Consider the following 27,106-nt stretch of genomic DNA (forward strand, 5'->3'; position numbering starts at 1 on the left):
TTAAAATACAATATTTTTATTTTTCTCACCTAAAAAATGAGCAACCCAGAATTAAGATGTACATAAGCTTCCCAAATTTACCCCTAATAAAACTTTTGAATATTTATACAATTTCTACAGAAACATACAGTGTATCAAAATCTGCATAAATCAAATTTATAAAATATGTAGAAATGCATAGTGATATTATCAACTTACAAAGCAAGGATATGGGAATTATTTCCAAAGCAGCCTAAAGTAGAAAAGTTATTACTGCAACAGTTTCTGATGGTTTTGTTTTGTAAAGTTTGCAGTTGCAGGATATAGAATCATACTCACAGAGTGTCAGATTCTAATGAACTGAACAAAATACCCATTTAGAATACATTTGCACAGTCTGTGCCACCTTTCTTATGCCTATGCATAGTTAGCACGATTATAATCTACTTAACATGGAAAATGGAGTCATTTTTCATATAACAAGCAATGAAACTACCCACATTCTTTAGTTTATCCCAGCAAGCTTCCCTTAGATTGAGTTTAGAATTTATATAAAATACCCTTAAAAGGAATGAAAGTTGAAATGCTTCAAGATCCCCAATCAGTAGCAAAATACAATGACAAAATACGGCTTTATAAATAAGTATGCTGCTTGGGATGTTTAACATTAGTTGATCTTCAAAAATTAGGCAATAATCTCAAAATCAGCTAACTGTAAGAATCAATATGTAAATAATGTTCTTAAAGCTCTGAAGATTGTTTCCTTTGTCAGTGTGGATTCTAAAGCCCTTTCACTAAGTATTAGCATGCTCAGAGTGAAAGTCCAATTTGCTTTTTACTATGAATCTTATTTGTTCTTTGTACTTTTGGACAATGGAGTTTTTAGAAACAAAAAGCAGACCAATTTTAGTATTAGGTCCTCTCAATAACACGGGGTGAGGGGAAGGAAGTAAGGAAGGAAGGAACAAAAACATCTAAAATAAAAGTACCTTTTATTGTTATGGGAAAAATAATTAGCAAAGACAATGAGCCTAAAGAAGTTCAGAATTTGAAAAAATACTAATAAAAGAAACCTAATGCCCAAGTATATAGTAGAATGTTTGCTGAACTTGTTTTAACGTGGCTGATATTTTTAATATCATCTTGAACATTTCTTTATGTTAAAGAAAAGTTCAGTTTATTCAAGTGAATTTCATCTAGAACAAAGGTATAAATAGAGAGTTAGATCATTCTTGGCTTCATGAGTTGTATAGTTTTTAGTTTATGATATATAGCAATTACGTAAGGCTCGATCTAACAAGTACTTGGAAATTTCTAGCTGTAATTCTGAAGAAGCTTTTGAAAAATTTAACTTCATATTTTTGGGGGGAGGAAAATTCAAATCTGAGAAATGTTTACATTTCTTTAAACGTACCTGGAGCTCCAGGCATACCAAACCCCAAATGTCATTCAAGAGACATTTTTTCATTTCATAGTCTTTTCTTGTTTTTAAATTTTAGGGCTCGGTGGTGACACACAGGTTCCAGCAATGCCAGCAGATAAGAGATTTAATGCCACAAAATCTTGACACACCATAAAGTACCCTTGGGGTGGTCTGTGCCTTCCATTAACATAAGCTATATAACATTCAAAAGTTGGTTGCAAGTGGTAGCACATAAGTTTCTGGGTGGGAAAAGTTATCCTTAAATAGCTGACAATTCCAACATAACCATACTATAAATTTCCTCAGATGCTCTTGAAAAATATACTGAGAAATGAAGGAGGAGGCACTAAATGTGTTGAAATTCACCTTTCAAAAAAGCAGCATGATTGTGGAGGAAGGCCACCCTGGCTAATGACCTGTGGCAGTGCTTGAAAAAGATGTAAAATTAAATAAAGATACAACAGGTTGACAATCACCAAGTGATACATTAAAGTCTGGTTACTCCAACCCTTTTTCAAGTGTGTTTAAAAACAACAACAACAACAACAACAACAAAAAACTGCCTTCAGACCCCTGAGTGCAATCCCGAAGAAGGTAACAAACAATGCCTCCAGCTCTGTTCCTAGTCCACAGAGTTGAGAGGTGCACAAATTACCAACATTATCTTAAAACAAACAAACACAAAGATGTAAACGTCTACAAAGTTTTAAGGTAAAAGCAGTTTTGTAAACAGTAACTGCAGATGATAATGCTATCATACTATCACAGTTCATCTGTGTCCTTCAAACATCAGGAGGTTCCAGATTTGGAGCTGTACAAAGTGAGGAGCTGCAGCAGGTTTCAGGCTATTTTCAGTCCTGTACAAATTAATGTGTCAGTAGGTAGGTTATTAGTTTGTTTTATTCTGTTCTAAACATTAAGGATGTTGTTCATTTCCCATTTTTGCGTGGCTTTATTGGAGTCACACTCAGAGAGAAACACTTGATGTAGAACTGGTGAGCGATCTAAGCACTTTCCTGAAGGAATGTGGGTAAATCTGTGTAGATTCTAGGGGAGAAAAACAGGCAATAAATAAATTTACATTTAGATTTTTTTGAGTCAACAAACTTTTTTAACGGCCAGGTGTGGTGGCACAGTCTTGAAATCTCTGTTATCAAAGAGGCTGAAGGGGGTGTGTGTGGGGTGTGTGTGTGTATCTATAGATTCTAGGTCTTTCCTGGTCCCTCCAGCTATTAATGCCTTGCTGTTTAAGATTACCTTCCCTCTACACTATGTATGTGTGTATATATATATATATATATATATATACACACATGTATAAACATATATCATATATATCTTAGATATGGCCATTTGTAGATATTATATACACATTTATCTAGATCTAGCTATATGTAGACACATATATTTATGTACTTATACATATATATGAATATATACACATGTGTATATATACACACATATGAATATATACACAGAGTAGAGAGAAGGTAATCTCAAAGGGCGAGGGCACTAGCAGCTAAGGACATTGGGAAACACTTGTAGAATGTGAGATTTGAGCTGAATCTTCAAGGACAGCAGAAAAGCTAAGAGGTCTTAATCCTAAAGAAGGGCAATGCCAAGGAATGTTTATTAAACAGTTGTGCTCATTTCACATGCCAGCAAGATTGTGCTTAAGATTCTGCAAGCTAAGGCTTCAGCAAGATAACTAACACTAAAAGTTCACAAAAGACAAGGTACTATATGGCTTTGTGTAAATAGGCAGTTAGGCTAAGGCAGACAGTTTGGAAAAAAAAAAGAATCACAAGTTGTGAGTTATATCCTTTTATGCCTAGCAACTATTGATAACTTGGTTTGCTTTCCTGGTTATGGCACCCTGGCCCAGACCAAAGCATCAGTAGTTGCTAGAAATAAAAGGATATAATTCACAAAGTTGTGATTTATGTGTGTGTGTGTAGGTAATGAACAGATTTAAGGGATTAAATCTGGTAGACAGACTGCCTGAAGAACAATGGAAGGAGGTTTGCAATATTGTATAGGAGGCAGCAGCAAAATAACATTCCAGAGGAAAAAAACAGGAAAGAAAAATGACTATCTGATGAGGCTTTAAAATAACTGAGGAAAGAAGGAAATCAAAAGGGAAAGTAGAAAGGGAAAGATACACAACTGAATGTAGAATTCCAAAGAGTAGCAAAGACAGATAAGGTTTTCTTAAATGAGCAATGCAAAGAAATAGAATAAAATAACAGAATGGCAAAGACAAGAGATCTCTTTAAGAAAATTAGAGATATCAAGAACATATCATGTAAAAATGGGCATGATAAAAGACAAAAAATGAGGGGCGGAGCCAAGACAGCAGAGTAAAAGCAGTGACTCGCTTGAGCTCTTCCTCAAACCCCTCTAAATACCTGTACAAAATGACTCTAAACAAATTCTAGAGCAGCAGAACCCACAAGAAGACCGAGGGAAACAAATTTCCAGCCCAAGACAACCTGGATGGTTGACAAGAAAGGTCTGTTGCGTTGGGCTATGAGAGAAGCATAGTTCAGTGTGGACCACGCCAGCAAAGAAGGGAGAAGGTCTCAGAGGACTGAATTAAGGGGGTGCTGCAGTGGTTTCCAGACTTCTTAACCCACAAATGCCAGAAACAACTCAGAAGGTCAGTGAGAAAGGTCTGTAGGACCTGGGTGAGAGGAGTGGTCCAGCACTCACCCTAGTGCAGCCCCGGGGCCGCAGTCACATTGGTAGCAGATGCTTCTGGAGCTCTCGGCCCACAGACAGTAGGGAGGGATCGAGTAGCTGATCAGAGGGGGGATTACAGGGATCTCTTTGCTGGCACTGAGGTAGGATTCTCTCGTTTTGCCTGTGCTTGGATCTGGGTCACAGTCCTGGGAGGTGGTTGTGGGGCAAGGAGAGCTGGTATGGCGAAACTTGTGGCAGCAGCAGAGAGAAAATCCTCCTCCCAGTTCCAAGGCAGAAAAGAGTGCTTGTGGTCACTCACAGACCACAGCACAGACCAGAAGAGGAATAAACACCTCTCCTTTGATCATACCACCATGGAGGAACTGAAAACTTATAGGTCCCTAGAAGTACCTTTGAAAACAGCTGCACAAAACCCTGAAGCTTGGGACAGTACACCCTCTACACTGGAAGCAGAGCCCTACCTTAATAAAGAGTTTAAAAGTCAAGTAATTGGCCACGAACATGAACAAATGTTGTAAAAAAAAACCCCTTAGACTATAGAATCTTACTTTGGTGACAAAAAAGATCAAAACATACAACCAGAAGAAGACAACAAAGTCAAAGCTCCTACATCCAAAGTCCCCAAGAAAAATATGAACTGGTCTTAGGCCATGGAAGAGCTCAAAAAAGGATTTTGAAAATCAAGTAAGAGAAGTAGAGGAAAAATTGGGAAGAGAAATGAAAAGTAATGCAGCTTGCTAAAGGAGACCTGAAGAAAATAACACCTTAAAAAATAGATTAGGGGCAGCTAGGTGGTGCAGTGGATAGAGTTCCAGCCTTGGAGTCAGGAGGACCTGAGTTCAAATACAGCCTTAGACACTTGACACTTACTAGCTGTGTGACCCTGGGCAAGTCACTTAACCCCAATTGCCTCAGCAAAAAAAAAAAAAAAATTAACCGAAATGACAAAAGAGGTCTAAAAAGCCCACGTGAAGAATTCCTTAAAAAGCAGAATTGGCCAAATGGAAAAGGAAGTCCAAAAGCTCACTGAAGAAAATAATTCCTTAAAAATTAGAATGGAGCAAATAGAAGCTAATCACTCTTTGAGAAATCAAGAAATTATAAAACAAAACCAAAAGAATGAAAAGACAGAAGACAATGTGAAATATCTCACGGGAAAAACAACTGACCTGGAAAATAAATCCAGGAGAGGTAATTTAAAAATTATTGGACTATCTGAAAACCATGAGCAAAAAAAAAAAAGCCTAGACATCATCTTTCAATAAATTTTCAAGGAAAACTGCCCTGATATTTTAGAACCACAGGGCAAAATAGAAATTGAAAGAATTCACTGATCACCTCCTGAAAGAGACACCCAAAGGAAAACTCCTAGGAATATTGTAGCCAAATTCCAGAGTTCCCAGGTCAAGGAGAAAACATTGGAAACAGCCAGAAAGAAACAATTCAAGTATTGTGGAAACACAATCAGGATAACATAAGATTTAGCAGCTTCTGCATTAAGGGATCGAAGGGCTTGGAATATGATATTCTGGAGGTCAAAGGAGCTAGGATTAAAACCAAGAATCACCTATCTAGCAAAACTTAGTATAATCTTTCAGGGGAAAAAATGGAATAGAGGACTTTCAAGCATTCTTGATGAAAAGTTCAGAGCTGAATAGAAAATTTGACTTTCAAATACAAGACTGAAAAGAAGCATGAGAAGGTAAACCAGAAAGAGAAATCATAAGGGACTTATTAAAGTTGAACTGTTTACATTCCTACATGGAAAGATGATATTTATAACTCATTAGACCTTTCTCAGTATTAGGGTAGTTGGAGGGAATATATATATATATGTGTGTGTGTGTCTGTGTGTATACATATATAGATATGTATACACACACACACACATATATATTATATATATAATGCCATAAATAAACAATCAAAATAAATGTACACAAGAAAAAAAAAAGACAAAAAGTGGTCAGGACTTAACAGAAGCAGAAGAGATTAAGAAGCGGTGGCAAGAATATACAGAAGAACTATTCAAGAAAGATCTTAACATCATCAATAATCATGGTGTGCTTAACTGATCTAGAGCCAAACATCCTAGCTAATGACATCAAGTGGGCCTCTGGAAGCACTGCTAATGACAAGGCTAGTGGAGGTGATGGAATTCCAGGTGAGTTATTTAAAAACCTAAAAGATGAGGCTGTTAACCAACAAATTTGGTAAACAAAACACTGCACTAGAAAAGATTAATTTATGTCCCAATCTTAAAGAAGGGCAATGCCAAGCAATGTTCAAATTACTGAATAATTGTGCTCATTTCACATGCCAGCAAGGTTATGCTTAAGATTCTGCAAACTAGGGTTCAGCAATATGTGAACTGAGAATGACCCAAAGAGTGGGCTGCTCAAAGAGGCAGAGGAAATAGAGATCATAGTACTAACATTTGCTGGATTATGGAGAAAGCAAGGGAGTTCTAGAAAAAAAAAACTATTTCTGCTTCATTGATTATACTAAAGCCTTTGTGTGGATCACAACAAATTGGGGCAAATCCTCAAAGAAAAGGGAGTACCAGATCACCTTACTTGTCTCCTGAGGAACCTGTATCTGGGTCAAGAAGAACAGTTAGACATAGAACAACTGATTGGTTTAAGATTGGGTAAGGAATAAAACAAGGCTATATAGTGTTACCTTATTTACTTATATGCAGAGTACATTATGTGAAATGCCAGGCTGGATGAATCTAAAGCCAGAATAAAGCAATCTCAGATATGCAGATGATACCACTCTGATGGCAGAAAGTAAAGAGGAATTAAGAAGCCTTTTGATGAGGCAAATGTAAAAGCCTGTTTGAAGCTTAACATAAAAAATCCCCAAGATCTTAGCACTGGTCCCATCACTTCCTGGCAAAGAGAGGAAGAAGAAATAGAAGCATTGTCAGATTTTATATTCTCGGGCTCAAAGATCATGGCAGATGGTGGCTGCAGTTATGAAATTAAAAGATGCTGCTCCATGGAAGGAAAGCTATGGCAAATCCAGACAGCATACTAAAAAAGCAGAGATATCACCTTGCCAACAAAAGTCCATATAGTCAAAGCTATGGTTTTTCCAGTAGCAATGTACAGAAATGCTGGATGCTGCAGAATCGATGCTTTTGAATTGTGGTGCTAGAGAAGACTTTTGAGAGTCCCTTGGACAGCAAGGAGATCAAATCAGTCGATACTTAAATTAATTCAGGCTATTACACTGTAAGGTCAAATACTTAGATACTTTGGCCAAATAATGAGAAGATGGGTTTCAATGGAAAGGACCCTGATGTTGGGAAAGATTGAAGGCAAAAGGAAAAAAGGGATGGCAGAGGATGAGATGGATAGTGTCATGGAAGCAATGAACATAAACTTGGATAGATTTTGAGAGATAATGGAGGATAGAAGGGCCTGATGTACTATAGTTCATGGCATCATGAAGAGTCAGACACAACTAAATGAACAATAAATGATAACATTAATTCTAATACCTTCTGTTCTTTTTTGTTAAATGTCCACCTAGATATTCAAAAAGGGTTTTTAAACAAACACTTTAAAAATTCCCTTTTGTCCATCTCTGAATGTTTGCTTGTATGGTTTCCAATCGGTTTCTGTCTAATGTGATGGATGGAGTTCAGCTATTTGGTTGATGGGTTACATAAGTTCCATGGGCTGGCTTTCTTTCTTTCTTTCTTTCTTTCTTTCTTTCTTTCTTTCTTTCTCTTTCTCTCTCTCTCTTTCTTTTCTTTCTTTCTTTCTTTCTTTTTCTCTCTCTCTCTTTCTCTTTCTTTCTTTCTTTCTTTCTTTCTTTCTTTCTTTCTCTCTCTTTTTCTTTTCTTTTCTTCCTTCCTTCCTTCCTTCCTTCCTTCCTTCCTTCCTTCCTTCCTTCCTTCCTTCCTTCCTTCCTTCCTTCCTTCCTTCCTTCCTTCCTTCCTTCCTTCCTTCCTTCCTTCCTTCCTTCCTTTCTCTCTTTCTTTCTTTCTCTCTTTCTCTCTCTTTCCTTTCTCTCTCTCTCTCTCTCTCTCTCTCTCTCTCTCTCTCTCTCTCTCTCTCTCTCTCCCTCCCTCCCTCCCTCTCTCTCTCTCTCTTTCTCTCTCTCTCTCTCTGACTTACTGCCTTTACTGGCTTTCTTATATGTCTACTTTTTCTTGCTGTTATTCCATACTTTTCTCTGAAACAAAATTCTTCTTTCTTTCATGTTTGTCTTGAGCTGTCATTTTTATGTTTTGCAAAATATATCCCGAATTGTCACAAAGTTGGGAAAATGTATGTAGTCATCACTACCATGAGAATGGTCATTTTTGAAAGATGTTAACTCAAATGTCCATGTTTAGGTCACATCAGTGAGGCTTTCAAGGCAAACGAATGCTTATACAGCAGATCTGACACTGAAACATCTAGTATATACCAGATGAATAAATGAAGCCTTAGCGTTTCTAGTTACTTGGAAACTTTCCCATCTGGTTGCTCTACACAAACTGCATTATATTAGCTATGTCTAGACTGTAAGAGTTGTACACAAATATTCTACTGTGTTAGGCACATGTAGACTTTCAATATTCAAAATCTAAAAAAAGTAATAGCATCATCTGTAATAGAAACAATTGCCCAACAAAGAGTGGGATACCCAACCTTAACATAAGAAGCAAGCTAACTGGCTTGTAAAAGCCAGGTAAAAGAGGCAAAGCTCACAGTGCCAAATTCCTAACTTCTATCTCCACCTGCTGGAAGACAAGAAGCATAAGCCAAGTGTGTGAGAGTGTGTATATGTGCACGCAAATACTATTATACAGAAAAAAACACATTTTCTGATAATTAGTACCCCATTCTTATTTCTAAAACCAAATTTATTTATCTATGTGACCAGAATGAATGTAAAAAGGAGTCTTGATATACTAGTCACGTGAAAAGTGGTGCTGGAATTCTAATGGGAATGATGTTCTCAACAAATGGGACAGAATCATGTCAGGCAGTAAGTTAACTATACAAGTATACAATAGACAACCACCTAAAGTTTTGGAAAGGCTATGTAAATGGCTAATTAAAGGGAAATGGTAGCATGTTTTTAACTCACAGACGTGGGAATGTGGTTTGGGGGCTAGTTAAATATAGATTAACCAAATATAACAAGAGTTAAAAATAAATTCTGAGAAATGGTGATATTAACATATTAAATATTTAAGGGAATGAAATAAGAAAAAGCTATGTTTGCTTTCAGAAGATGGAATGTGAAATACCTTGAAGTATTGCCATTCGTTGTATTCATTTAGACTACAATGTGTAATCATGATTTTTGATCCATCAGATCCCTTTGTCAAACATTGGTCATACTGCATGAGTTGATTTGCTTCATTGATTCTGAAAAGCTAATAGCAAACAAGAAAAGAAAATGAAACCTTCCCCAGTAATTCCCCTCCCCACACTCCTTTTTTAAACTGATGCCAAGTCAATGACCTACAGTTTCCTAAATTCAGGAATTTATGAGGGCAGATCAGAAGCCACCTTTAACTCCTGAATTTAAGTGGTTTTGCCTTCAGTCAGTTAGCTAACTAAATATATGAATTAGGATTTGAATTCAGGTTTCCCTGTGCAGGATTTGGAAGAATGAGACCTGGGGTTCAAATTCTACCCGTGACCTTGGATAAGTCTTTCTTTATTTGTAAAATGAAGAGATCACATTAGTTGATCTCTAAGGTACAATGTTGTTCTAAATCTATGATCTTATCATGCTATAACTCTTAATAATAATAACATTAATGATATGTAGCACTTTAAGGTTTGCAAAGTAAATTATGTATATTATCTCATTTTATTCATATAACATTATCTACTATGCTGTGCTACTATATGACATAATTTTTTTTTAATTACTAAAGGAATTAAGTTTTTCTGAGAAAAAAAATCCCTTTGCATTTCTATGCATGTCCAAGAGTACAAGGTGCACGCAGTCAGGGATTGTATACTAAAAGTTCATTACTTTACTAGAGAGGCTGTGTGGTGTGGTGGACACAGCGCTACCCAAGAAACCAGGAAGACAAGTTTAATCCTGCATATTCAGCCTTTGAAAATAAGAAAAAAAGTTACTAAAACTTATTTATTGTGTAAGAGTCTAAAGTTAGGGACAAGTTTATATGTTGAAATGAGAATATATTGAGGGAGGTCAGAGAATAAATTATTGGATTGCTCCTATGGAAATGGGTTTTGCAAGACTTCACATGTATAATTGACATATTGCAAGACTTCACATATATAACTGATATATATGTCTTCTCAATGGGTAGGGATAGTAGAGAGGGAGAGAATTTGGAAATAAAAATTTTTTTAAATAAATTAGAGTTTTTAAAAAAAGATAATTGGGAAATAGCTAATGAACTGAATAAAAATACAATTAAAAAAATAAGCATTTGTTTGCCTTTAAAGCCTCACTGATGTGACCTAAACATGGACATTTGAGTTAACATCTTTCTGCCAAGGTTACATACAACCTAAGCAGTGGAAATCTATAGTTATAGAACAGCACACTGTAATAAATGTCAAACTTCAGTCTCTAATATCTGATACTATTAGCACCCTCCCCACCTAACAGTGTTTGGTCAACACATTTTCATAGATAACTTTTTAGTTGCCAAAGAACTCCATGATCAGTTATCTTAGTCTTTGTCAATCCAGACTAGAACTAAAAAGTGATATGAATTACCTGATTTCCTCCCATCCGATGACAAGGTCCTAGTTCCACAAAGCCACCATTTGCATGCCCCATGCTATCAATGCAATGTGCAGTTTCAACCCCTCTGATCTGGAAAAGAAAGATGCTATATTAGTATTTAGTTTTCTTTACTCTCATACCATGAGTTCAAAGCCTTTATGTTTAAAAGCTACTGCTGTAAACTCAATTTACATACAGAGGCTTGGAGATGCATACTCTAAGAAGGCAGTTCCTAAGGAAACAAAATGGCAGTCCTCTCAAAACTTGAGAATGTGGCATTGAAGAAATGGCTTTAATATTAAGTTTTCAAATGGTCTACAGTTTGCAAAGTTAAAGGCTAGAATGTATATATAGGATCAGAGATTTGGAGATGGATGGAGGCCATCCCCCCTCATTATATAGATAAGAGACTTCACCACTTGTCCAAGTTCTTACTTGGTAACAGATAAAAGAGCCAAGATTTGAACTCAACTTTCTGATTTCAGATTCAGCACTGAACTGCAGCATGTAATAGGTCTAAAAAATTGGTCCAAAAAGGGAAGGAAATGAACAAGCATTTATTAAATGCCTACTGTGTGGCAGACACTGTGCTAAGCACTTAGCAAATATCTCATTTAATCCTCACAGCAACCTTGGGGAGGTAGATACTATTATTATCCTTACTTGAAGCATGAGGAAATTCTTGTTTGCATGTTGTCTCACCCCTTAGACTGTAAGTTTCTTGAGGCAGTCTTTTGCCTCCTTGTGTATCCCTAGCACTTAGCGTAGTACCCAGTACATAGTAGGCACTTAATAAATGTTTATTAATTGACTATGGAAGACAGGGCATAAGTAACTTGACCACAAACAGTCACACAGTTCATAAAGTGTCTGAGTCCAAATCTGAACTTAGGTCTTTCTGACTCCAGGCCCAGAGTTCTACCTACTGCATGACCTCTAGTTACTTCTAAAAGGGGACAAAGAAGAGGGGCATTTACCATGGAAAGTTTTAGAACCATTAGAGCAAAAGCTATAACATTATAGTAAACCCTTCACACAATAACTTTGTTAATCAAATCTTGTGAATTTGCTATAAATGAAATTGTTGGTGCTGCAGTCATTTTAGTAGTGTCCAACTTTTTCGTGACCGCATTTAGGGTTGTTTTTTTTTTTAAGCAAAGATACTGGAGTGATTTCCCATTTCCTTCTCTAGCTTATTTTACAGATGAGGAAACTGAAGCAAATAGGGTTAAGTGACTAGCTCAGGTCACAAAACTATTTCCCCACTAGACTAGTAAATGTCTGAGTTCAGAATTGAACTCAGTAAAATGAGTACTCCTGACTTCAGTTCGAAAGTTCTATCCACTTCACTACCTAGCTGCCTCATAACTGAAAAAGGGTTGACTAAAAGAAGTACGTATTATTAAGGCCTTTTGTTTTTATATCATAGTCATTTCTTTATATCTTCCTCCTTCCCTCTCAGAAACAGACTCTCCCTTAAAACAAAGAAAAACAGGGGCAGCTAGGTGGTGCAGTGGATACAGCACCAGCCCTGGAGTCAGGAGGACCTGAGTTCAAACCCAGCCTCAAACACTTAATACTTACTAGCTGTGACTCCTGGCAAGTCACTTACCCCCAACTGCCTCCCCCCACCCCCAGACACAAAGAAAAACAGATGAGAAAAAAAAAAACAACTCTAAAAAAAAACCCAATTGCATACAACATTCAACTTCTAGACGTCCCCCTACCTTTCTGCCAAGAACAGGGCATTCTGTTTTCCAAGACCATTCATGGTTTTTTAGTTCTCAAGACTTAGGTGTCCTTTTAGGCATCTTTTCATTTACATTTTTGTAGCTGCGATGTACGTTATTCTTTTGGCCTTACCTATTTTGCTCTGCATTAGTTCATAGAAATCTTCCCATATTTCTATGAATTCCTCAAATTCATGATCTGTAACTCCACAGTAGTATTTCATTATGTTAATAGACAATAATTTTTTCCTGGTTCTTTGCTCCACAAAAAGTGCTGCTATGAATATTTTGGCATATGTTTGGACCTTTACTTTTTCTGCTTTGAGCTCCTTGGGGAACATGTTCAGTAGTAGGATTGTGGGATTAAAGAGTATGACTCCAAATTGTTTATTCAGTATGATTGGACCAATTCACTATATTCCTGCCTTCCCAACACATTGACTTATTATTTTTTGTCATCCTTCCCACTGTGCAGGTTGTGAAGCGAAGAGGCAGATTTTTTAAAAAATTTGCCTTCTCTTATAATTCCTGAGCATGTTTTCACATAGTCTTACACAATGTGCAATTCTGGGGCGAAACTTCACATTTTTGGACCACTTAGCTAAGGATTCTTGGCCTTTTATTATAATTTCCTAAAGAGTAATTTTTCCCTATCTCAACTAGGCTAGATGTACAAGGGCTACTAAGTGGTCTGATCCCACTAATGATCAGTCTGGGAAGTTTGATCTGCTCCATCACTAACCTGGGCTGGTTTATCCCTCCTTAGGTAAACCTATCCCTCCTTTTCTTGCCTGCCTCTGTTGATGCTGGAGTCACCATATTGATGCTAGACTTAGTGTAGACACACAAATGATCTAGCTTACTGGAGTCACCATATTGATGCTAGACTTAGTGTAGACACACAAATGACCTAGCCTACTGAGGCTCAGAACCCCTGAGCTCAAGATAACCACCTCAAGTAGTAAGGAATACAGGTGGGTATCACCATGCTTTTGATTTGATACAAGACTATTTCCCCACTAGACAGTTTCTCTTCATATTTTATCTGCATTTATTTTGTTTGTACAAAAGCTTTAAATTGCCTGTTTTGTCTTCTATGATCATCTCTGTGTTTGGTTAAGACTTCTTCCTGTACTCATAGTTGTGAAAGATAACTCCGATTTTCCTTGAAGTTGTGTGTGTGTGTGTGTGTGTTTGCATGTATGATGGGATCTCATATTCAGGTTATAATTCATGATTATTCAATATATACATACCACAAAGAGGCTGGTCTAATTTCTTCTTTCTAATTTTCAGGGGTTCTTGTCAAATAGAGAGTCCCTACCTAAGTAAGTTCTTGAGTTTGTGAAAGAGTGGGCTGCTGTTTTTGATTTGTTTCTGGTTCTCCCTTATCTAACGAGTTTAACTGTTTAATTTTTCTATTTTTTTTTAAACCCAGTACTAAATAGTTTGCTGATCATTGCTTTCTCATATAATTTGAGGTCTGATAATGCTATTCACCTCTTCATTCCTACTTTTTTAATTACTTCTCTTCAGATCTGAGACCTTTTGTTCTGCAAAATGAATTATTATTTTGTAATATGTTATATTATTTTATATAAAATATATTTGTATATACATAATATAATACTCACATATAATACATAATTATTGTATAATTCCATAAAACAGTCCTGTGGTAGTTTGACTGGCATAATGCTAAGTGTAAATTAATTTAGGCAGTATTGAATAGGGTTGACTTTGCAAGGCACACTCCTTAGAGGCTCATTAGTATGTCTTTGATTCATGTAGCTACTATCAGGCAGTGCATTTAGTTATGGAATACACAGGCCGGGCAACTGGGCTTTTTTCTAGGTGGAGAATTAGGGACAGGGACTTTACCTGTGTGATTTCATTATTATGGAGAACTGGAGTTCCTCCACCAACACTCGTCAGAATCTGTTCTGTAAATTAGTCTTAAAGTGCTTATCTGGCTAATTAATGTGCCTGGGGTCACACCAACATAATGGGTCCTAAGTGAGTCTTAAACCCAGGTGTTCCTACCTTCTGGTCTGGCTCTCTATCTATTATACTTCTTGCCTCAGGTTGCAAATTACATATATAGACTATTATTGAAAGTTCAACATACCATGTATGTTAAATAAACTTAGGAAAGGCTTTTGCTTTGAAGATTCCTGAGTCATCAAAGAGAACCCCAGAGAAGTCACAGAAATTCAAGGTTATCTATATCTGTGCTAGAAAAGGCAATGCCACCTACCTCTGATCTGAAAATGAGCTGAGAGGAAGAAAGGCATTCCTTACACAGGAAGGAGCTTGCTTGGCAGCTCCAGAAGGGAATAGAGACTTTGCATTAGGGAAACATCAAGAGTCTGCTTCATGTCAGCCAATGGAAAGGACTGCTGATGGCCTATAAGTAATAAGATGGCACCTGACATTTAAACTATTTGGCTATTAGAGACTAAACTTGTATTTTAGCTTTGAATCAAAGGCGACAAAGTCCAGATTTACTGGAAGGTCCAACCAGACTATGACAACTGTGAACGTGACTCAAAAATAATCAACAAGAGAGAACAAGTTAGGATAGGGCTTGATGGGGTTATAAAATTAGGGATGAGGAAAATGGGGGCTAGAGAGCTTAAGCAGTTTGTCTAATGACACACAGGTATTAAGTGGTCTGGGTCCAGAAGCCCAGAGATCTTTAGGTAGGGAAAAGGAGACAACTATCTGCAAGGTTAGTGTAGGAAGACCTGAATCCTAGTGCAAAGTCTTTGGGGCCCACATAGGGAAGTATATGTGTGTGTATCTATATGTATATCTCTTTTTATATATCTATTTTTGACCAAACAATTGCTAACTTCTTCCACCAGCAGGCTCATGATACCACATATAGTAATATTACATAAGAGAGGAGGGAGGTATCTTTCTCAGAAAGAGTGATTTTCTAAAATTTCCCTATCAGTACACATAGAAAAGAGAAAAACACTCGGAATACACACGTGTGTATATATACACACACAATACATGCATTTCCATATGTGTGTATATACATATATACATATATATGTATACTCACATATATGTATGTATCTATATCCATGATTACCAAATAATTGTTAACTCCGATAATGGCAGGGTCACAATACCATATATGGTTATTTGGGAAAACAAATTATTAGCGCATATTTTCTCCTCTCTATAATTCACGAAATCTTATTTCCAATGGTTCATTAAGGCAAGGAAGTGACCCTCCATTTTTAAAGGCTCAGGGGAGTGAAAGTTCTGATAGGTTCCTCCCATCTGCAAAGGGTTCCAATATGGTCCTGGAAATGGACCATGTCTGCTTTCTGAGGACTAGCCTAGCTAAGACTTAGAGAGAGTTGGCATTAGTTGGCATCTTGGCGATGAATTTTTTGGCTGTGGCAATTCATGGAATAATATGTCTGTGCTGGTCCCTTGCTCTATCTGCAGTGATACGGTACAGGGGATACTAACAATCACGGTTTTTGAAACTCTAAAAGGTGAAATCCCTGCCCAATGACCCCTAACCGGGCATTCTACAGGAAAGACTGGATCTTGTCACTACTGACATTCTTGATTTAAACAGAAGGAAGGGGCAGCTACTAAATGAAAGAATGATTCACAGGTTCTCTAGATGATTTTGGCTGGTGAACTCATCAATTCCCAAGAATTCAATTATCATCTTTATGCCGATGAGTCCTAGATCAATTCATCCAGCCCTAACCTCTCTCCTGACATGCTGGTTTGTATCTCCAACAGCCTAGTAGGCATTTCAAACTGGATGTTCCATAGATGTCTTAAACTCAACGTGTCCAAAACTGAACTCACTATCTTTCTCCCCCAAACTTTCCTTTCTTCTTAGCTTCCTGCTTTTATTTGTAACCTTTTGCGCCTGGCACATAAGGAGTACTTAAAAATGCTTACTTCCCTGTTACTGTCAAGGGTACCACCATCCTCTTAGACTCACAACTTAATGCCTTCTTCAACTATTCATTCTGTCACTCCCCCCTGACCCCCATCGCCATATTTAATCTCTTGCCAAGTTCTTTAGAGTCCACCTTCACAACATCCTTCCTCTATACCTCTTTCTCTCCTCTAATATTGCTACCACTATAGTGCAGGCCCTCATTACCTCATGCATGGATTATTATAACAGCCTTCTAGTTTGCCTCCCTGCCTCAAGTCTTTTTCCAGTACAATTCATCTTTTGGGTATTAAAGTGATCTTCAAAGAAATCAAAGCTATCAACAGTCATATAAAAATACTCTACTGATTAGAGAAATGCAAATCAAAACAACTCTGAGATACCATGTCATATCTATCAGATTGGCTAATATGATAGAAAAGGAAAGTGACAGATACTGGAGGGGATGTAGGAAAATATGGACACTAATGTACTATTAGTGGAGTTGTGAACTGATGCAGTCATTCTGGAGAGCAATCTGGAACTATGTCCAAAGGGCTATAAAACTGTGCATACCCTTTGACCTAACAATATCACTGCTAGGTCCACATCCCAAAGAGATCAAAGAAAAGGGAAAAGGACCAATTTGTACAAAATATCCCAGACTAAATCTGTTCAACTTTCCCAATTGGCCTCATCTGGCAAAGTATACCAATGAATCATTTCTTGGGCAGTTTTTTGAGTCGTCTCACCACTCTGGACACTTAGCTTAACCAACTCCAGTTGTGCCAGTGTTCCTTCTAAAATGTGCCTGAGCAGACCACAATAGTCCAGATACGATCTGAATAACACAAGTTAGTATAACCTATTACATTTGGGTATAATACACCTAGTCTTTTTTTTTTTTTAAAGAAGATCCTAAAGGATAGCATTACACTTATTCATAATAATTTATCTTTTCTTTTCTCCTCTCCTCCTTAGATCAGTTCCATTCAGTGCTAACAGTGAGACTCTGGATGGCCTGGCCTGTTGCAACTGATTAGCAGGGAAGAGTAAGGAGGCAGTTCTTAACCAAACTTGTTCCTCCTTTCTCTACCCTTGGCCATTCATCCCTAAACACCCACAGTAGCCCACGTGTCAATGAGTAGACACAAACACACTGTGACCACTGAGTACAAGCTCATACATACCTCTCCCCATTCAACATTCTTGGGTGGTAAGGGATAGTGTGAGATGATATCATAAGCTATTTCTTCCATGAACCACTTAAAACTTTTGCAGTTGTGATCTTCCCGAAATTTTTTCAGTTCCGATATATCCCCATAGGGTAGTGCTTTTGATTCAGGGCGACTGGCATAGAAATAGTCTTTGTAGCCATCCCACCAAACCTCCACAACTCTAATGTAGTTCTGTTGAAAAGAAAAAACATTTCACAAGGCAACACGTTAAGTTTTTACTTAGTGTAAAAAATCTGTCTTAACGGAACATGAAATGTTTCAAGCCATCTTCAAGTTGCTGTGTTTCTTTATTCTGGCCTCTGACCTCATGTCCCTGTCCTGGGACACTGGGCTTCTCTGATAATGGTACATAAGGAAAATGCAGGAGGCAAGGTAGTTAGCAAGGCTCTGGAGAGAGTATGGAATGAAGTGAACATGGCTAGGTTTCCCTGAAAAAGAGACAGGAGATGCCATCACCAATCATGATAGGGGCCAAGGGGCATTGGGGAAAGTCATTTAACCTCTAGGGGCATCTGCTTTCTTATCTGTAAGATGATATTTGAGTAGATGATCTCTAAGGCCACTTCTGTTGGCAGCTAGGTAGCGCAGTGATTAGAGTGCTGGGTCTGGAGTCAGAAGATTCATCTTCATGAGTTCAAATCCAGCCTCAGACACTTATTAGCTGTGTGAACCTGGGCAAGTCACTTAGCCCTATTTGCTTCAGTTAAATCTATAAATCTGTAATCTGTAAAAATAAGCTGGAGAAGGAAATGGCAAACCACTCCAATTTCTCTACTAAGAAAACATCAAATGAGGTCACAAAGGAGTGGACATGACTGAAAAAAAGGCCATTTTCAGCTCTAAAAATCTATGATTCCACTGTGAAAAAAAAATTTTTTTCTGAATAAATACAGGACCAAAGTTGGAAATAAAAGTCTGACTTTATTATTATATATAATATATACATAATAACTTATTGTTATTAATTTTCTGAGTATGCATACATAGAGATCTTTATATATCTCTTTTTGAGTTGATAACAAGTAATGCTTCTTTATTATTTATTTAAAAGTCTAGCATTTGGTGTGATAAAAAAATGCTACAAATAATTTTGAATTCTTAATACCTCTAACTCTGTTTTTAATTTTTCAAGTCACTTCTAGTTCAACCATACTTCACAATTTTACTACCTGTAACAGGTACCATTATCATTCTATCCACACCTTGACATGTTTGATTTTTTTTAATTTGTAAAAAATCTCTGGTTAACAAATACCAAATTGAGCATTTCCATATATACAGTTGTACAGAAAAAGAATATTGTACAAGAAATCTATTATGTGCAACTTGCTTTTAAAATATACATATTTTAAATATACCTATACACCTATATGTGGATTTGTGTATATATCTACGTATAACTGGTGTGTATAACTTTCAGAGCTGTCTTCCTTGCCTGTAATTCTTTCTGGCTGTCTCCTGCACATTAAAAAAAATGCTTTGATGATCCTTTTCTCTTTCTTTTTTTGACTATCCTAGTCCTAGCTCTTCTCTGCCTCCCTTTCCCCCATAAAAAAAGAATAACAAACCTCTTGTAATAAACATGCATAATTAATAAAAAACAAATTTCCCTACTGGCTGTGTTCAACGATCTATCTGCACCTTGATTCTGTCCCCTCTCCATCAGGAGCAGCTGGCATGCTTCATCATCATCTTTCCATCAATTTTAAAGGTATCACTCCTGAAGAAATTCACCTCTTATTATGGTTTCAATGATAAGACTCACCTTTAATGTTGGAGAAGATCCTAAATAAATTGGTGGTGGATTTCCTTGCCAACCGGAAAGACGATATATATGCCCAACACGAGAACAAGGGACAAACAACAATTTCCCACCACACTGCCATATCTACCAAGGAAAGAGAAATGTGGATTTTTTTTTAATAAGGTAAGGACCACGTCCCCCTCACAAAGCATCTAAAATCTACCAAGGAAAGAGAAATGTGGATGTGTTTTTTTTAATAAGGTGAGACCCCGCCCCCTGCAAAGCACCTAAAATCTCATCTTAAATTATCTACATTTCTGACAACATAGTAAATTATTCACATGGTTAAATGTTAAGACACTGTGATTTCCACAACCTATACAATATTAATAATAATTAGTAATAATAAAAGTTAAGTTTATAGAGCACTTGAAGGTTTAGATAAATTATTCTCGTGTGATCATACAACATCACAGAAGACTGCTGGAAGCAGAGCAATCAGTTTGCTACCAAAAGGACCCTTTCAACATACTCGTGTAACCCTAGCAACCTTTCTTCAAAACCGGTTTCTAAACAACCCTAAGAAAAGAAGGTTAAGACAAACGGGAAGCTGGCCTAAAGTTGCAGAGGTGGAAGAGGAGGGGGCAGGGAGGGCTGCAAGCCCGTGCACAGAGACTCTTTAGTCATGCTACGGTAATCGGGAAGTGCTAGGGTGAGGTGTTAGCTGACTGCATAAGGCCTTCTGCCTGGTCAAGCAGTGGTAGTTAGAGCACTACAACTCTGATTCAGGAAGACTTGAGTTCAAATCCTGCTTCAGATTCCTTACAAGTTATAAGTACTAGTTACCTGTCTGAGCCTCAGTTTCCTCATCTGTAAAATGGAGACAATAATAGCACCTGCCTCATGGGGTCTTCATGAGGATCAAAGGAGGTATCTGTAAAGTGCTTTGCAATCTTTAAAGCACTATATATATGCTAGCTACTACTATTGGCCAAGGGGGCTAGGGGAATCAGAAGATGAAGACTGGCATATTTTTCATCAGACTGACCTATACATGCTAAAGGGGCTGAGAGAGTATGTAGGGAGGACACAGACAAAGGAGCCAGTTGAGTTTGGAAGTATGGCCAGTCAGCACCAACCCAAACAGCAGCACCTTCCCCTTGGGAACAGCTTTAGCTGTGATAGCTTTGGGTCATCTCTTCCACTGCATCTGAGTCCAAGGATAATCTAAGGAAGGCTCACTCCTCTCTGGGTTTTCCTGACAGTGCTCTCACTCAGTATTCCTGTTACCTGTATGACTGATCCTTCTCAGCTACCTTTTTTTTAAATTTTATTTTTAACATCACATTTTATTTTCTTGAAGTAATGAAAGCAAAACTCAACCATAAACTGCTTTTCAGGAATGTAATTCTTAGGAGTGAAAACTGGAGATAATAACAATTGACATTTATATAACACCTTAAATTCTGCAAAACACATTTTCCTACATTACACAATAATAACTGACATTTATATAACACTTTAAATTCTGCAAAACACGTTTCCCTATGTTACACTTCATTTGAGTTAGTAGAACAGGGACTATAGAGGTATTAATGTCTTTATGTTACACAAGAAGAAACTAAACACAGGGCTTCTGCTTTCCTGAGCTGAACAAAAATCCTGTCCTGGCCCATCATCGAGTGTTAACCCTCATATTCCTGCTCTCCTTCCTCCCTTCCTCAGGTGGAAAACTTTATGCATTCTCTGGGTTTCTGGGTACATATCTGTGCTTATGTCCCTGTGCAGTTGGGTCCCATGTTCTTACGGCCTTTTTTTTTTTTAATTTCCTGTGGATAGGTATAACCAAGAATTGGGTGCTCTGCCCCCTCTTCTTCTCCCTCACAGTGATCTTATCAGCTTCTATGGATTCAATTAGCAGCAAGGTGGCACAGTGGATAGAGCTCTGGACCTGGAGTCAGGAAGACCTGAATCCAAATCCAGCTTTAGACATGAGCTGTTTGACCCTGGTCAAGTTACTTGTCTGCTTTAGTTACTTCATCTGTAAAATGGGTGTAATAATAACGCATATCTGCCAGTGTTGCTGTGAGGATCAAATGAAACATTTGTAAAGTGCTTTGCAAACCTCAAATTGTTCTGTGTTAGCTCTCATTATTATTATTATTAAATATAGAGAAAGTTTCTCCAGAACAGGTACACATTCATTCTCGATCCTTAATTGGCCCCTTGTCAGGGTCAGTCGATAAATATTTATTAAAATCCTTAATGTCTTAGCTCCTCATGAGATAAGACATATAAGAACAGGTAAGGTTTTCTTAAGCTTAAATTCTACCTGAGATGAATTTTTGATTCTCAAATATTCAAATGAACTTGTGATTTCATTGTCATTATTAATTACTCCAATAATGCAGCCACCTTTTTAAAAAATTTTATTTTTAACATCACATTTTATTTTCTTGAAGTAATGAAAGCAAAACTCAACTATAAACTGCTTTTCAGGAATGTAATTCTTAGGAGTGAAAACTGCAGATAATAACAACTGACATTTATATAACACCTTAAATTCTGCAAAACACGTTTTCCTACATTACTGTGACTAGCCCCGCCAGCCTACAAGGGCATCACCTACTGCACCAGGAGCTTTTTCTTTTTCTTTCTTTCTTTTTTTTTTTTCTTTTGTGAGGCAATCAGGGTTAAGTGACTTGCCTAGGGTCACACAGCTAGTAAGTATCTTGTATTTGAGGCTGGATTTGAACTCAGGTCCTCCTGACCCCAGGGCCAATGCTCTAACCATTGTGCCACCTAATTGCCCCACCTGGAGCTTTTTATTGACATTGTGAAGATACCCAGGGAAGCACATGGATTGCCCATTAGTTATTCTTGGCTCTTGTTAGGTAACCCAGACCATCTTCTTTTCTCACACACAAAAACCTAATAAATATTCATTTTGGTATTTAAGATATGCATTAAAAAAATAAAAAATCCTGTCTTCATGTGCTTGGATAAAGGGTCCCCCTGTCTGGAATGCACTTTCTCCTCTCCTCTAACTCTTGAAATTCCTATCAAGGCTCCTTCCAGGTTTTACCTGATCCCTACAGTTATTAAGGCCCTTTCCTTGAAGTCACTTTGTATTTTTTGTGTATGCTTACCTGGGGACACAGCATGAATATAAGCTTCCTTAGGACCATTTCTTTTTGTTATAGTAGGGGTGATCAGAGGAACTCCTGATTGATTTGGTGGGTCCCTCATCCATGTCTTATATCATCCTGTGAACTGGGGGACCCACCAAATGAATTGGGGATGCTCAGGGGAACCTCTGACTAATTTGGTGGGTCTTTTGGTCCATGTGATGAGATTAGAGCAGAGGTTCTTAATTGTTTTTTTTTGTGTGTGTGTCATGGACCTCTTCTGGTCTAGTTAAACCAATGGACTCCTTCTCAGAATGTTTTTTTAATTGCATAAAAATAAAACACATGGGATTACAAAAGAAACCACTTATACAGAAATATATTTATCAAAATATTTTTTAAAAAAAAGTTCACAGACCTAATTATGAACCCCTGGATTAGAGGGAGTCAGGGGTTATCTTAATCACCTGTTACGTCTTTGTATCTCTAGCAGCCCAGTGCCTTTTGTTAAGCATTAATACATTTAATAAAATTTATAAATGTGTGTTGCATTGAAGAATAAAAAAGCCAAGTTTTTACTAAAGGAGCTCTCCCAACTTCTGAAAGTCATACAAGTCTGGACTACCTTAATAAAATGCCCTTATTAAAATGAAATGTTTTACCTTGTAAGAAATCTCAAAGTTTTCACCACCCCAGATCTGAAGACCCGGATCGTAGAGACCCAATTCAAAGAAGAAATCCCGCTCAATGGCAAACAATCCACCAGCCATGGCTGGGGACCTAAGAAAACAAGAAAATAAAATAACTAATAAATCCAAGCAAAAAAAAGCAAAACAAAACAAAAGCCCACAGAAAGCTATCCCCTCTTGTGCACAATCAAATAATCAAGTAATCAGGAGAAGATCAAACTCATGACAAAACAATAAGAAATTATTAAGCTTTCATAAAATAATCTATAATTCCTGAGGGGTTTTTTTCCCTTTTACAAACTACTTAAACTAAGCCTTGGCTCAGCCATTAGAAGGAGCCTCCATCCCTGCCTAGCTTTCTGCTGCCAATCCAGGGGGATCCTACAGGCTGAAAATGAAGCTTTGGCTTCAGCTGAATACGGAGTATTCACTGCTTCGACTGCTAAGCAGCTGGGTGGTGGTGCTGTCGGCTCTGCTAACTGCCATTACGGTGATGCCTATAACTTATTCTGGGAAGCTGAAAACCACTACCCACTAGCAGCAGCCTGCCACTTTTTAATTTAATAGTTCAGGGACTTGACAAATGAGAGGAGGGTGTAAATCTCTGTAGGATGGCAGCAGAATAGCTTCAGTTTTCGAATCTGCAGTGGCCGCTGGTAACCTGAGGCCTCAGTTGGCACAGGAAACCTCATTAGGAATGGAACAGTAATTCTATTAAGAAAGGAAAATCTTATAAGGCACAAGCTGTTCTAGTCTTCAGATTGTCCTGAGAGTACGGTACTAAAATATCTAGCCATATTCCAATAACATATGGCGTTCTGTTTCTTAAAATTATTCTCATAACTTTGCCTTTTGGAGTTGCAAAAATATCTCAGCAGACACTTAATCTGGAGAATCATGGTTTTATTTTAGATGACTATACAGATGACTTTAAGGGAATAACTTGTTATGACAACCTGGTAAATAATTTTTAAAAATTATTAGCCCAGTGAGTAGACAAATTGATGATTTCTGGGCTTGTTATATAACTGTTCTAACTTAATATTCCCAGACTTGAAGTTTTATAATTTCCTTTTGCTTGCCATTTCAGTTAAGGAATAGTATGTAAAAAGTATAAATACACCATGAAACCCCAAATCACACAAAAGATTTAAACAACATTGTAAGCATCTTCCACAAAATCATGACCACTCCCCTCCACAACATTGAACAACAACTGAACAGTGATTGAAATAATCATCAAACCAGTACCAGAGATTTGACAAAAACAATTTAAACGCAGAGCCGAAAAGCCCACTCCTGAAATATGTGGCGAAAATATTTCACTTTATGTCATATTTTGAAGACAACATTCACCAGTGGAGAAACCAAAAGAAATGGGATTTGATAAATTGTTTTATTTGGAAAATAGATTGTGGTGGGGTGGGGGCAGGGGAGCCAATTTGTGAAAGAGCTTTCTTTCCAATTTAACACATTGCTGAGAACAAACAGAAATAGAGGAGCCTGTTTAACATTTCTTGAGCCTTCCACCTCTACTGATCAAACTTGACCTGCTATAAAATGTGTAGAGCAGAATGGGCACATAAAAGTGAAAGGAATATTATGTTGTTGTTGTTTTTTTAACCATTTGTCCTTCAATGTTCACAGGAGTTACATTCAGGCATTAAAGGAGATATTTATAAATTTTGAATTTTAAGCAGTTTATAAAGAGTATCCCCAAAATCCTAAGCTACTAAAGTTTTTTTTTTTTAAACTGCACCAAGACTTTTGGAACGCCCTGTATTTCATGTTACATATGACATCCTTATTATGCTCAAAAGAATTAAAATTTGACTACAACTCTCACAGGAGAGGTGGAGAAGGAATGATTTCATTCAATGGTGCTTGAAAACAAAGCTCTCATATCATTACTTTTTTCCCCCTGGGAAAAAGCAAATTTTCAGTTAACACATTTTGGGTAAAGATTTCAATTTAAGTGCAACAAGGACAACAAAGGAGAAGAAGCAAAGGTAATTTTTTCTGTAGGTAGTATAATTACTAATGGTGTTAGTAAAAGGGAATGGAAGCTTTTTTAAAAAATATATCTGACATAGCACAGAGGTTGTTAGTAGCAGAATCTTAGTTTCACACAAGTATTTAGAATATTAATGTCTGTTAGAGAGGAACATAAGTTACTTAGTGATTACCGATAGGGCTCAGTTTTTGTCTTTCTCATTGTCTTCTCCTGCTGGGTCAGAGGCACTCTCTTCCAGAGCAAGCTCCAATCCCACGCTCCTCTAGCGTACCCATCTTCATCACCACCCCCTTGGGGCATAATTTTAAAACTGTTGGCATCTATGATATCTATAATCGGCACAGTACATACGGTTCTGTAGTATAGTGATGGTTGCAGGAAAGATGAAATGGAGGGGTATGGACCCATATATTTTACACGAGTTCATGAGGAGGGAAAAAAAAACAAACCACTTAGAGAAACATTTGACTTCAGAAGAAAAAAAAAGCAATGTTCTTTACCGATAAGGCTCGGTTTTATGTTTTCTTTTGGCCTTTTCCTTGTGGCTTAGGGGAATACGTTTCCACAGCAAACTCCAGTCCCAGGCCCCTCTGGCAAAACCATCTTCATCCCCACCTTGCTGTGGTTCAATGGAATAATCATTCCCATCTATGTAATCTATTAGAGGCACAGTACATGTAGTTCTGAAACATTTACAGAAAATGAAAAAGCATTTTAAACTCAAGAACTGAAAACTACCTAATCTAACATGTCCCATGATGCTGTCAAATTTGTAAGTCTGTCATAATCTTCTAAATCTAGTGGCAAATAGATTAAGGAACTGCCCCACTGGAGGAAAAAATGGATTCCCCTTTTCTTTTTGACAAGTAAAGAATAAAGGAGGCCAAGAGTGGGATGCAAAGACATACTGGAAGGGCAAATGATTGAGTCGCTGAGTTTGTCAGCAATGATTTCTCCTTTATGTGCTGTTCTAAGCACCGAAGCTTGTGACTTAACCACTACCAGCCTGTCACTTCCCTTCCCTGAAAATAAATGTATGAGTGAATGAATTAGGGAGAAGCGCTCATAGCACAGCCTTAGTTGTTTCTGTTCTTGTTGATTTTATTCCCTCAGGGCAGTTAATGGAGAGATGGACATTAGCATTTCCTACATCTGAAAAGAGACTGCCAGGAAAGGCATATAACTACTACCTTTCTTGAAAGGAAACCAAATCTCCCCCACCCTTGCCCTAATCCACCCAATCCCCAAAATCCCCAGCAGGGGAAAGGAAGGCCCAAAGCCAAACAAAAGCAATGGTCTCTATGTTTAAAGCAGAGCGTCTTGCCTTTTTTTAATTTCTTGGAAGGGCTGCCCTGGGTAGTATATCAAAAAGATATAAAATTTAGCACTGAAAAGATTAATATCATCCTTGCTTCACTCCTCTTATCCTAAAGAATTTTCTTTATTTATTTACTAAAATAGAGATCAGCATCTTCCCTAACCATGTAGGTACCTGGCATTTATTATGTACTACTATGTTCCAGGAAATGTGCTGAGTGCTTTACAAATATTATGTTATCTTGAAAGTACAGAATCCAAGTGGGAAAAGAGCCTGGGGAGTTCTTAACCTGGATCCATGAACTTTTAGAAAACTCTATTTTGATAATGTCATTTAAATATAACTGGTCTCCTTTGTAATTTTATGTATATTACCTTCTGCATTTGAAAATATTATTTTGAGAATTGGTTCAGAGGTTTCACTGTACAGTTCAAAAAAAAAATTAAGACCCCTTGTTCTAGAATGATGGATGACCTGGGAGACAAACACAGGGAA

At 37.4% G+C, this 27,106-nt stretch overlaps 1 protein-coding gene across 1 annotated transcript in view; it reads right to left on the reverse strand.

Annotated features, from left to right (window-relative positions):
- GALNT7 (polypeptide N-acetylgalactosaminyltransferase 7) overlaps positions 1–27,106 on the reverse strand; it is a 195,179-nt gene continuing 168,073 nt past the window's right edge. The window contains 7 exon segments of the mRNA XM_078148485.1: positions 1–2,449; positions 9,360–9,488; positions 10,820–10,918; positions 17,671–17,889; positions 19,484–19,606; positions 23,253–23,370; positions 25,794–25,976. Coding sequence (XP_078004611.1) covers positions 2,312–2,449; positions 9,360–9,488; positions 10,820–10,918; positions 17,671–17,889; positions 19,484–19,606; positions 23,253–23,370; positions 25,794–25,976 — 1,009 coding nt within the window. The 3' untranslated portion in view covers positions 1–2,311.

Source organism: Phascolarctos cinereus, unplaced genomic scaffold (genome assembly GCF_003287225.1).
Source record: "Phascolarctos cinereus isolate Bilbo 61053 unplaced genomic scaffold, phaCin_HiC Scaffold_9;HRSCAF=440, whole genome shotgun sequence".
Classification (NCBI taxonomy): Eukaryota; Metazoa; Chordata; class Mammalia; order Diprotodontia; family Phascolarctidae; genus Phascolarctos; species Phascolarctos cinereus.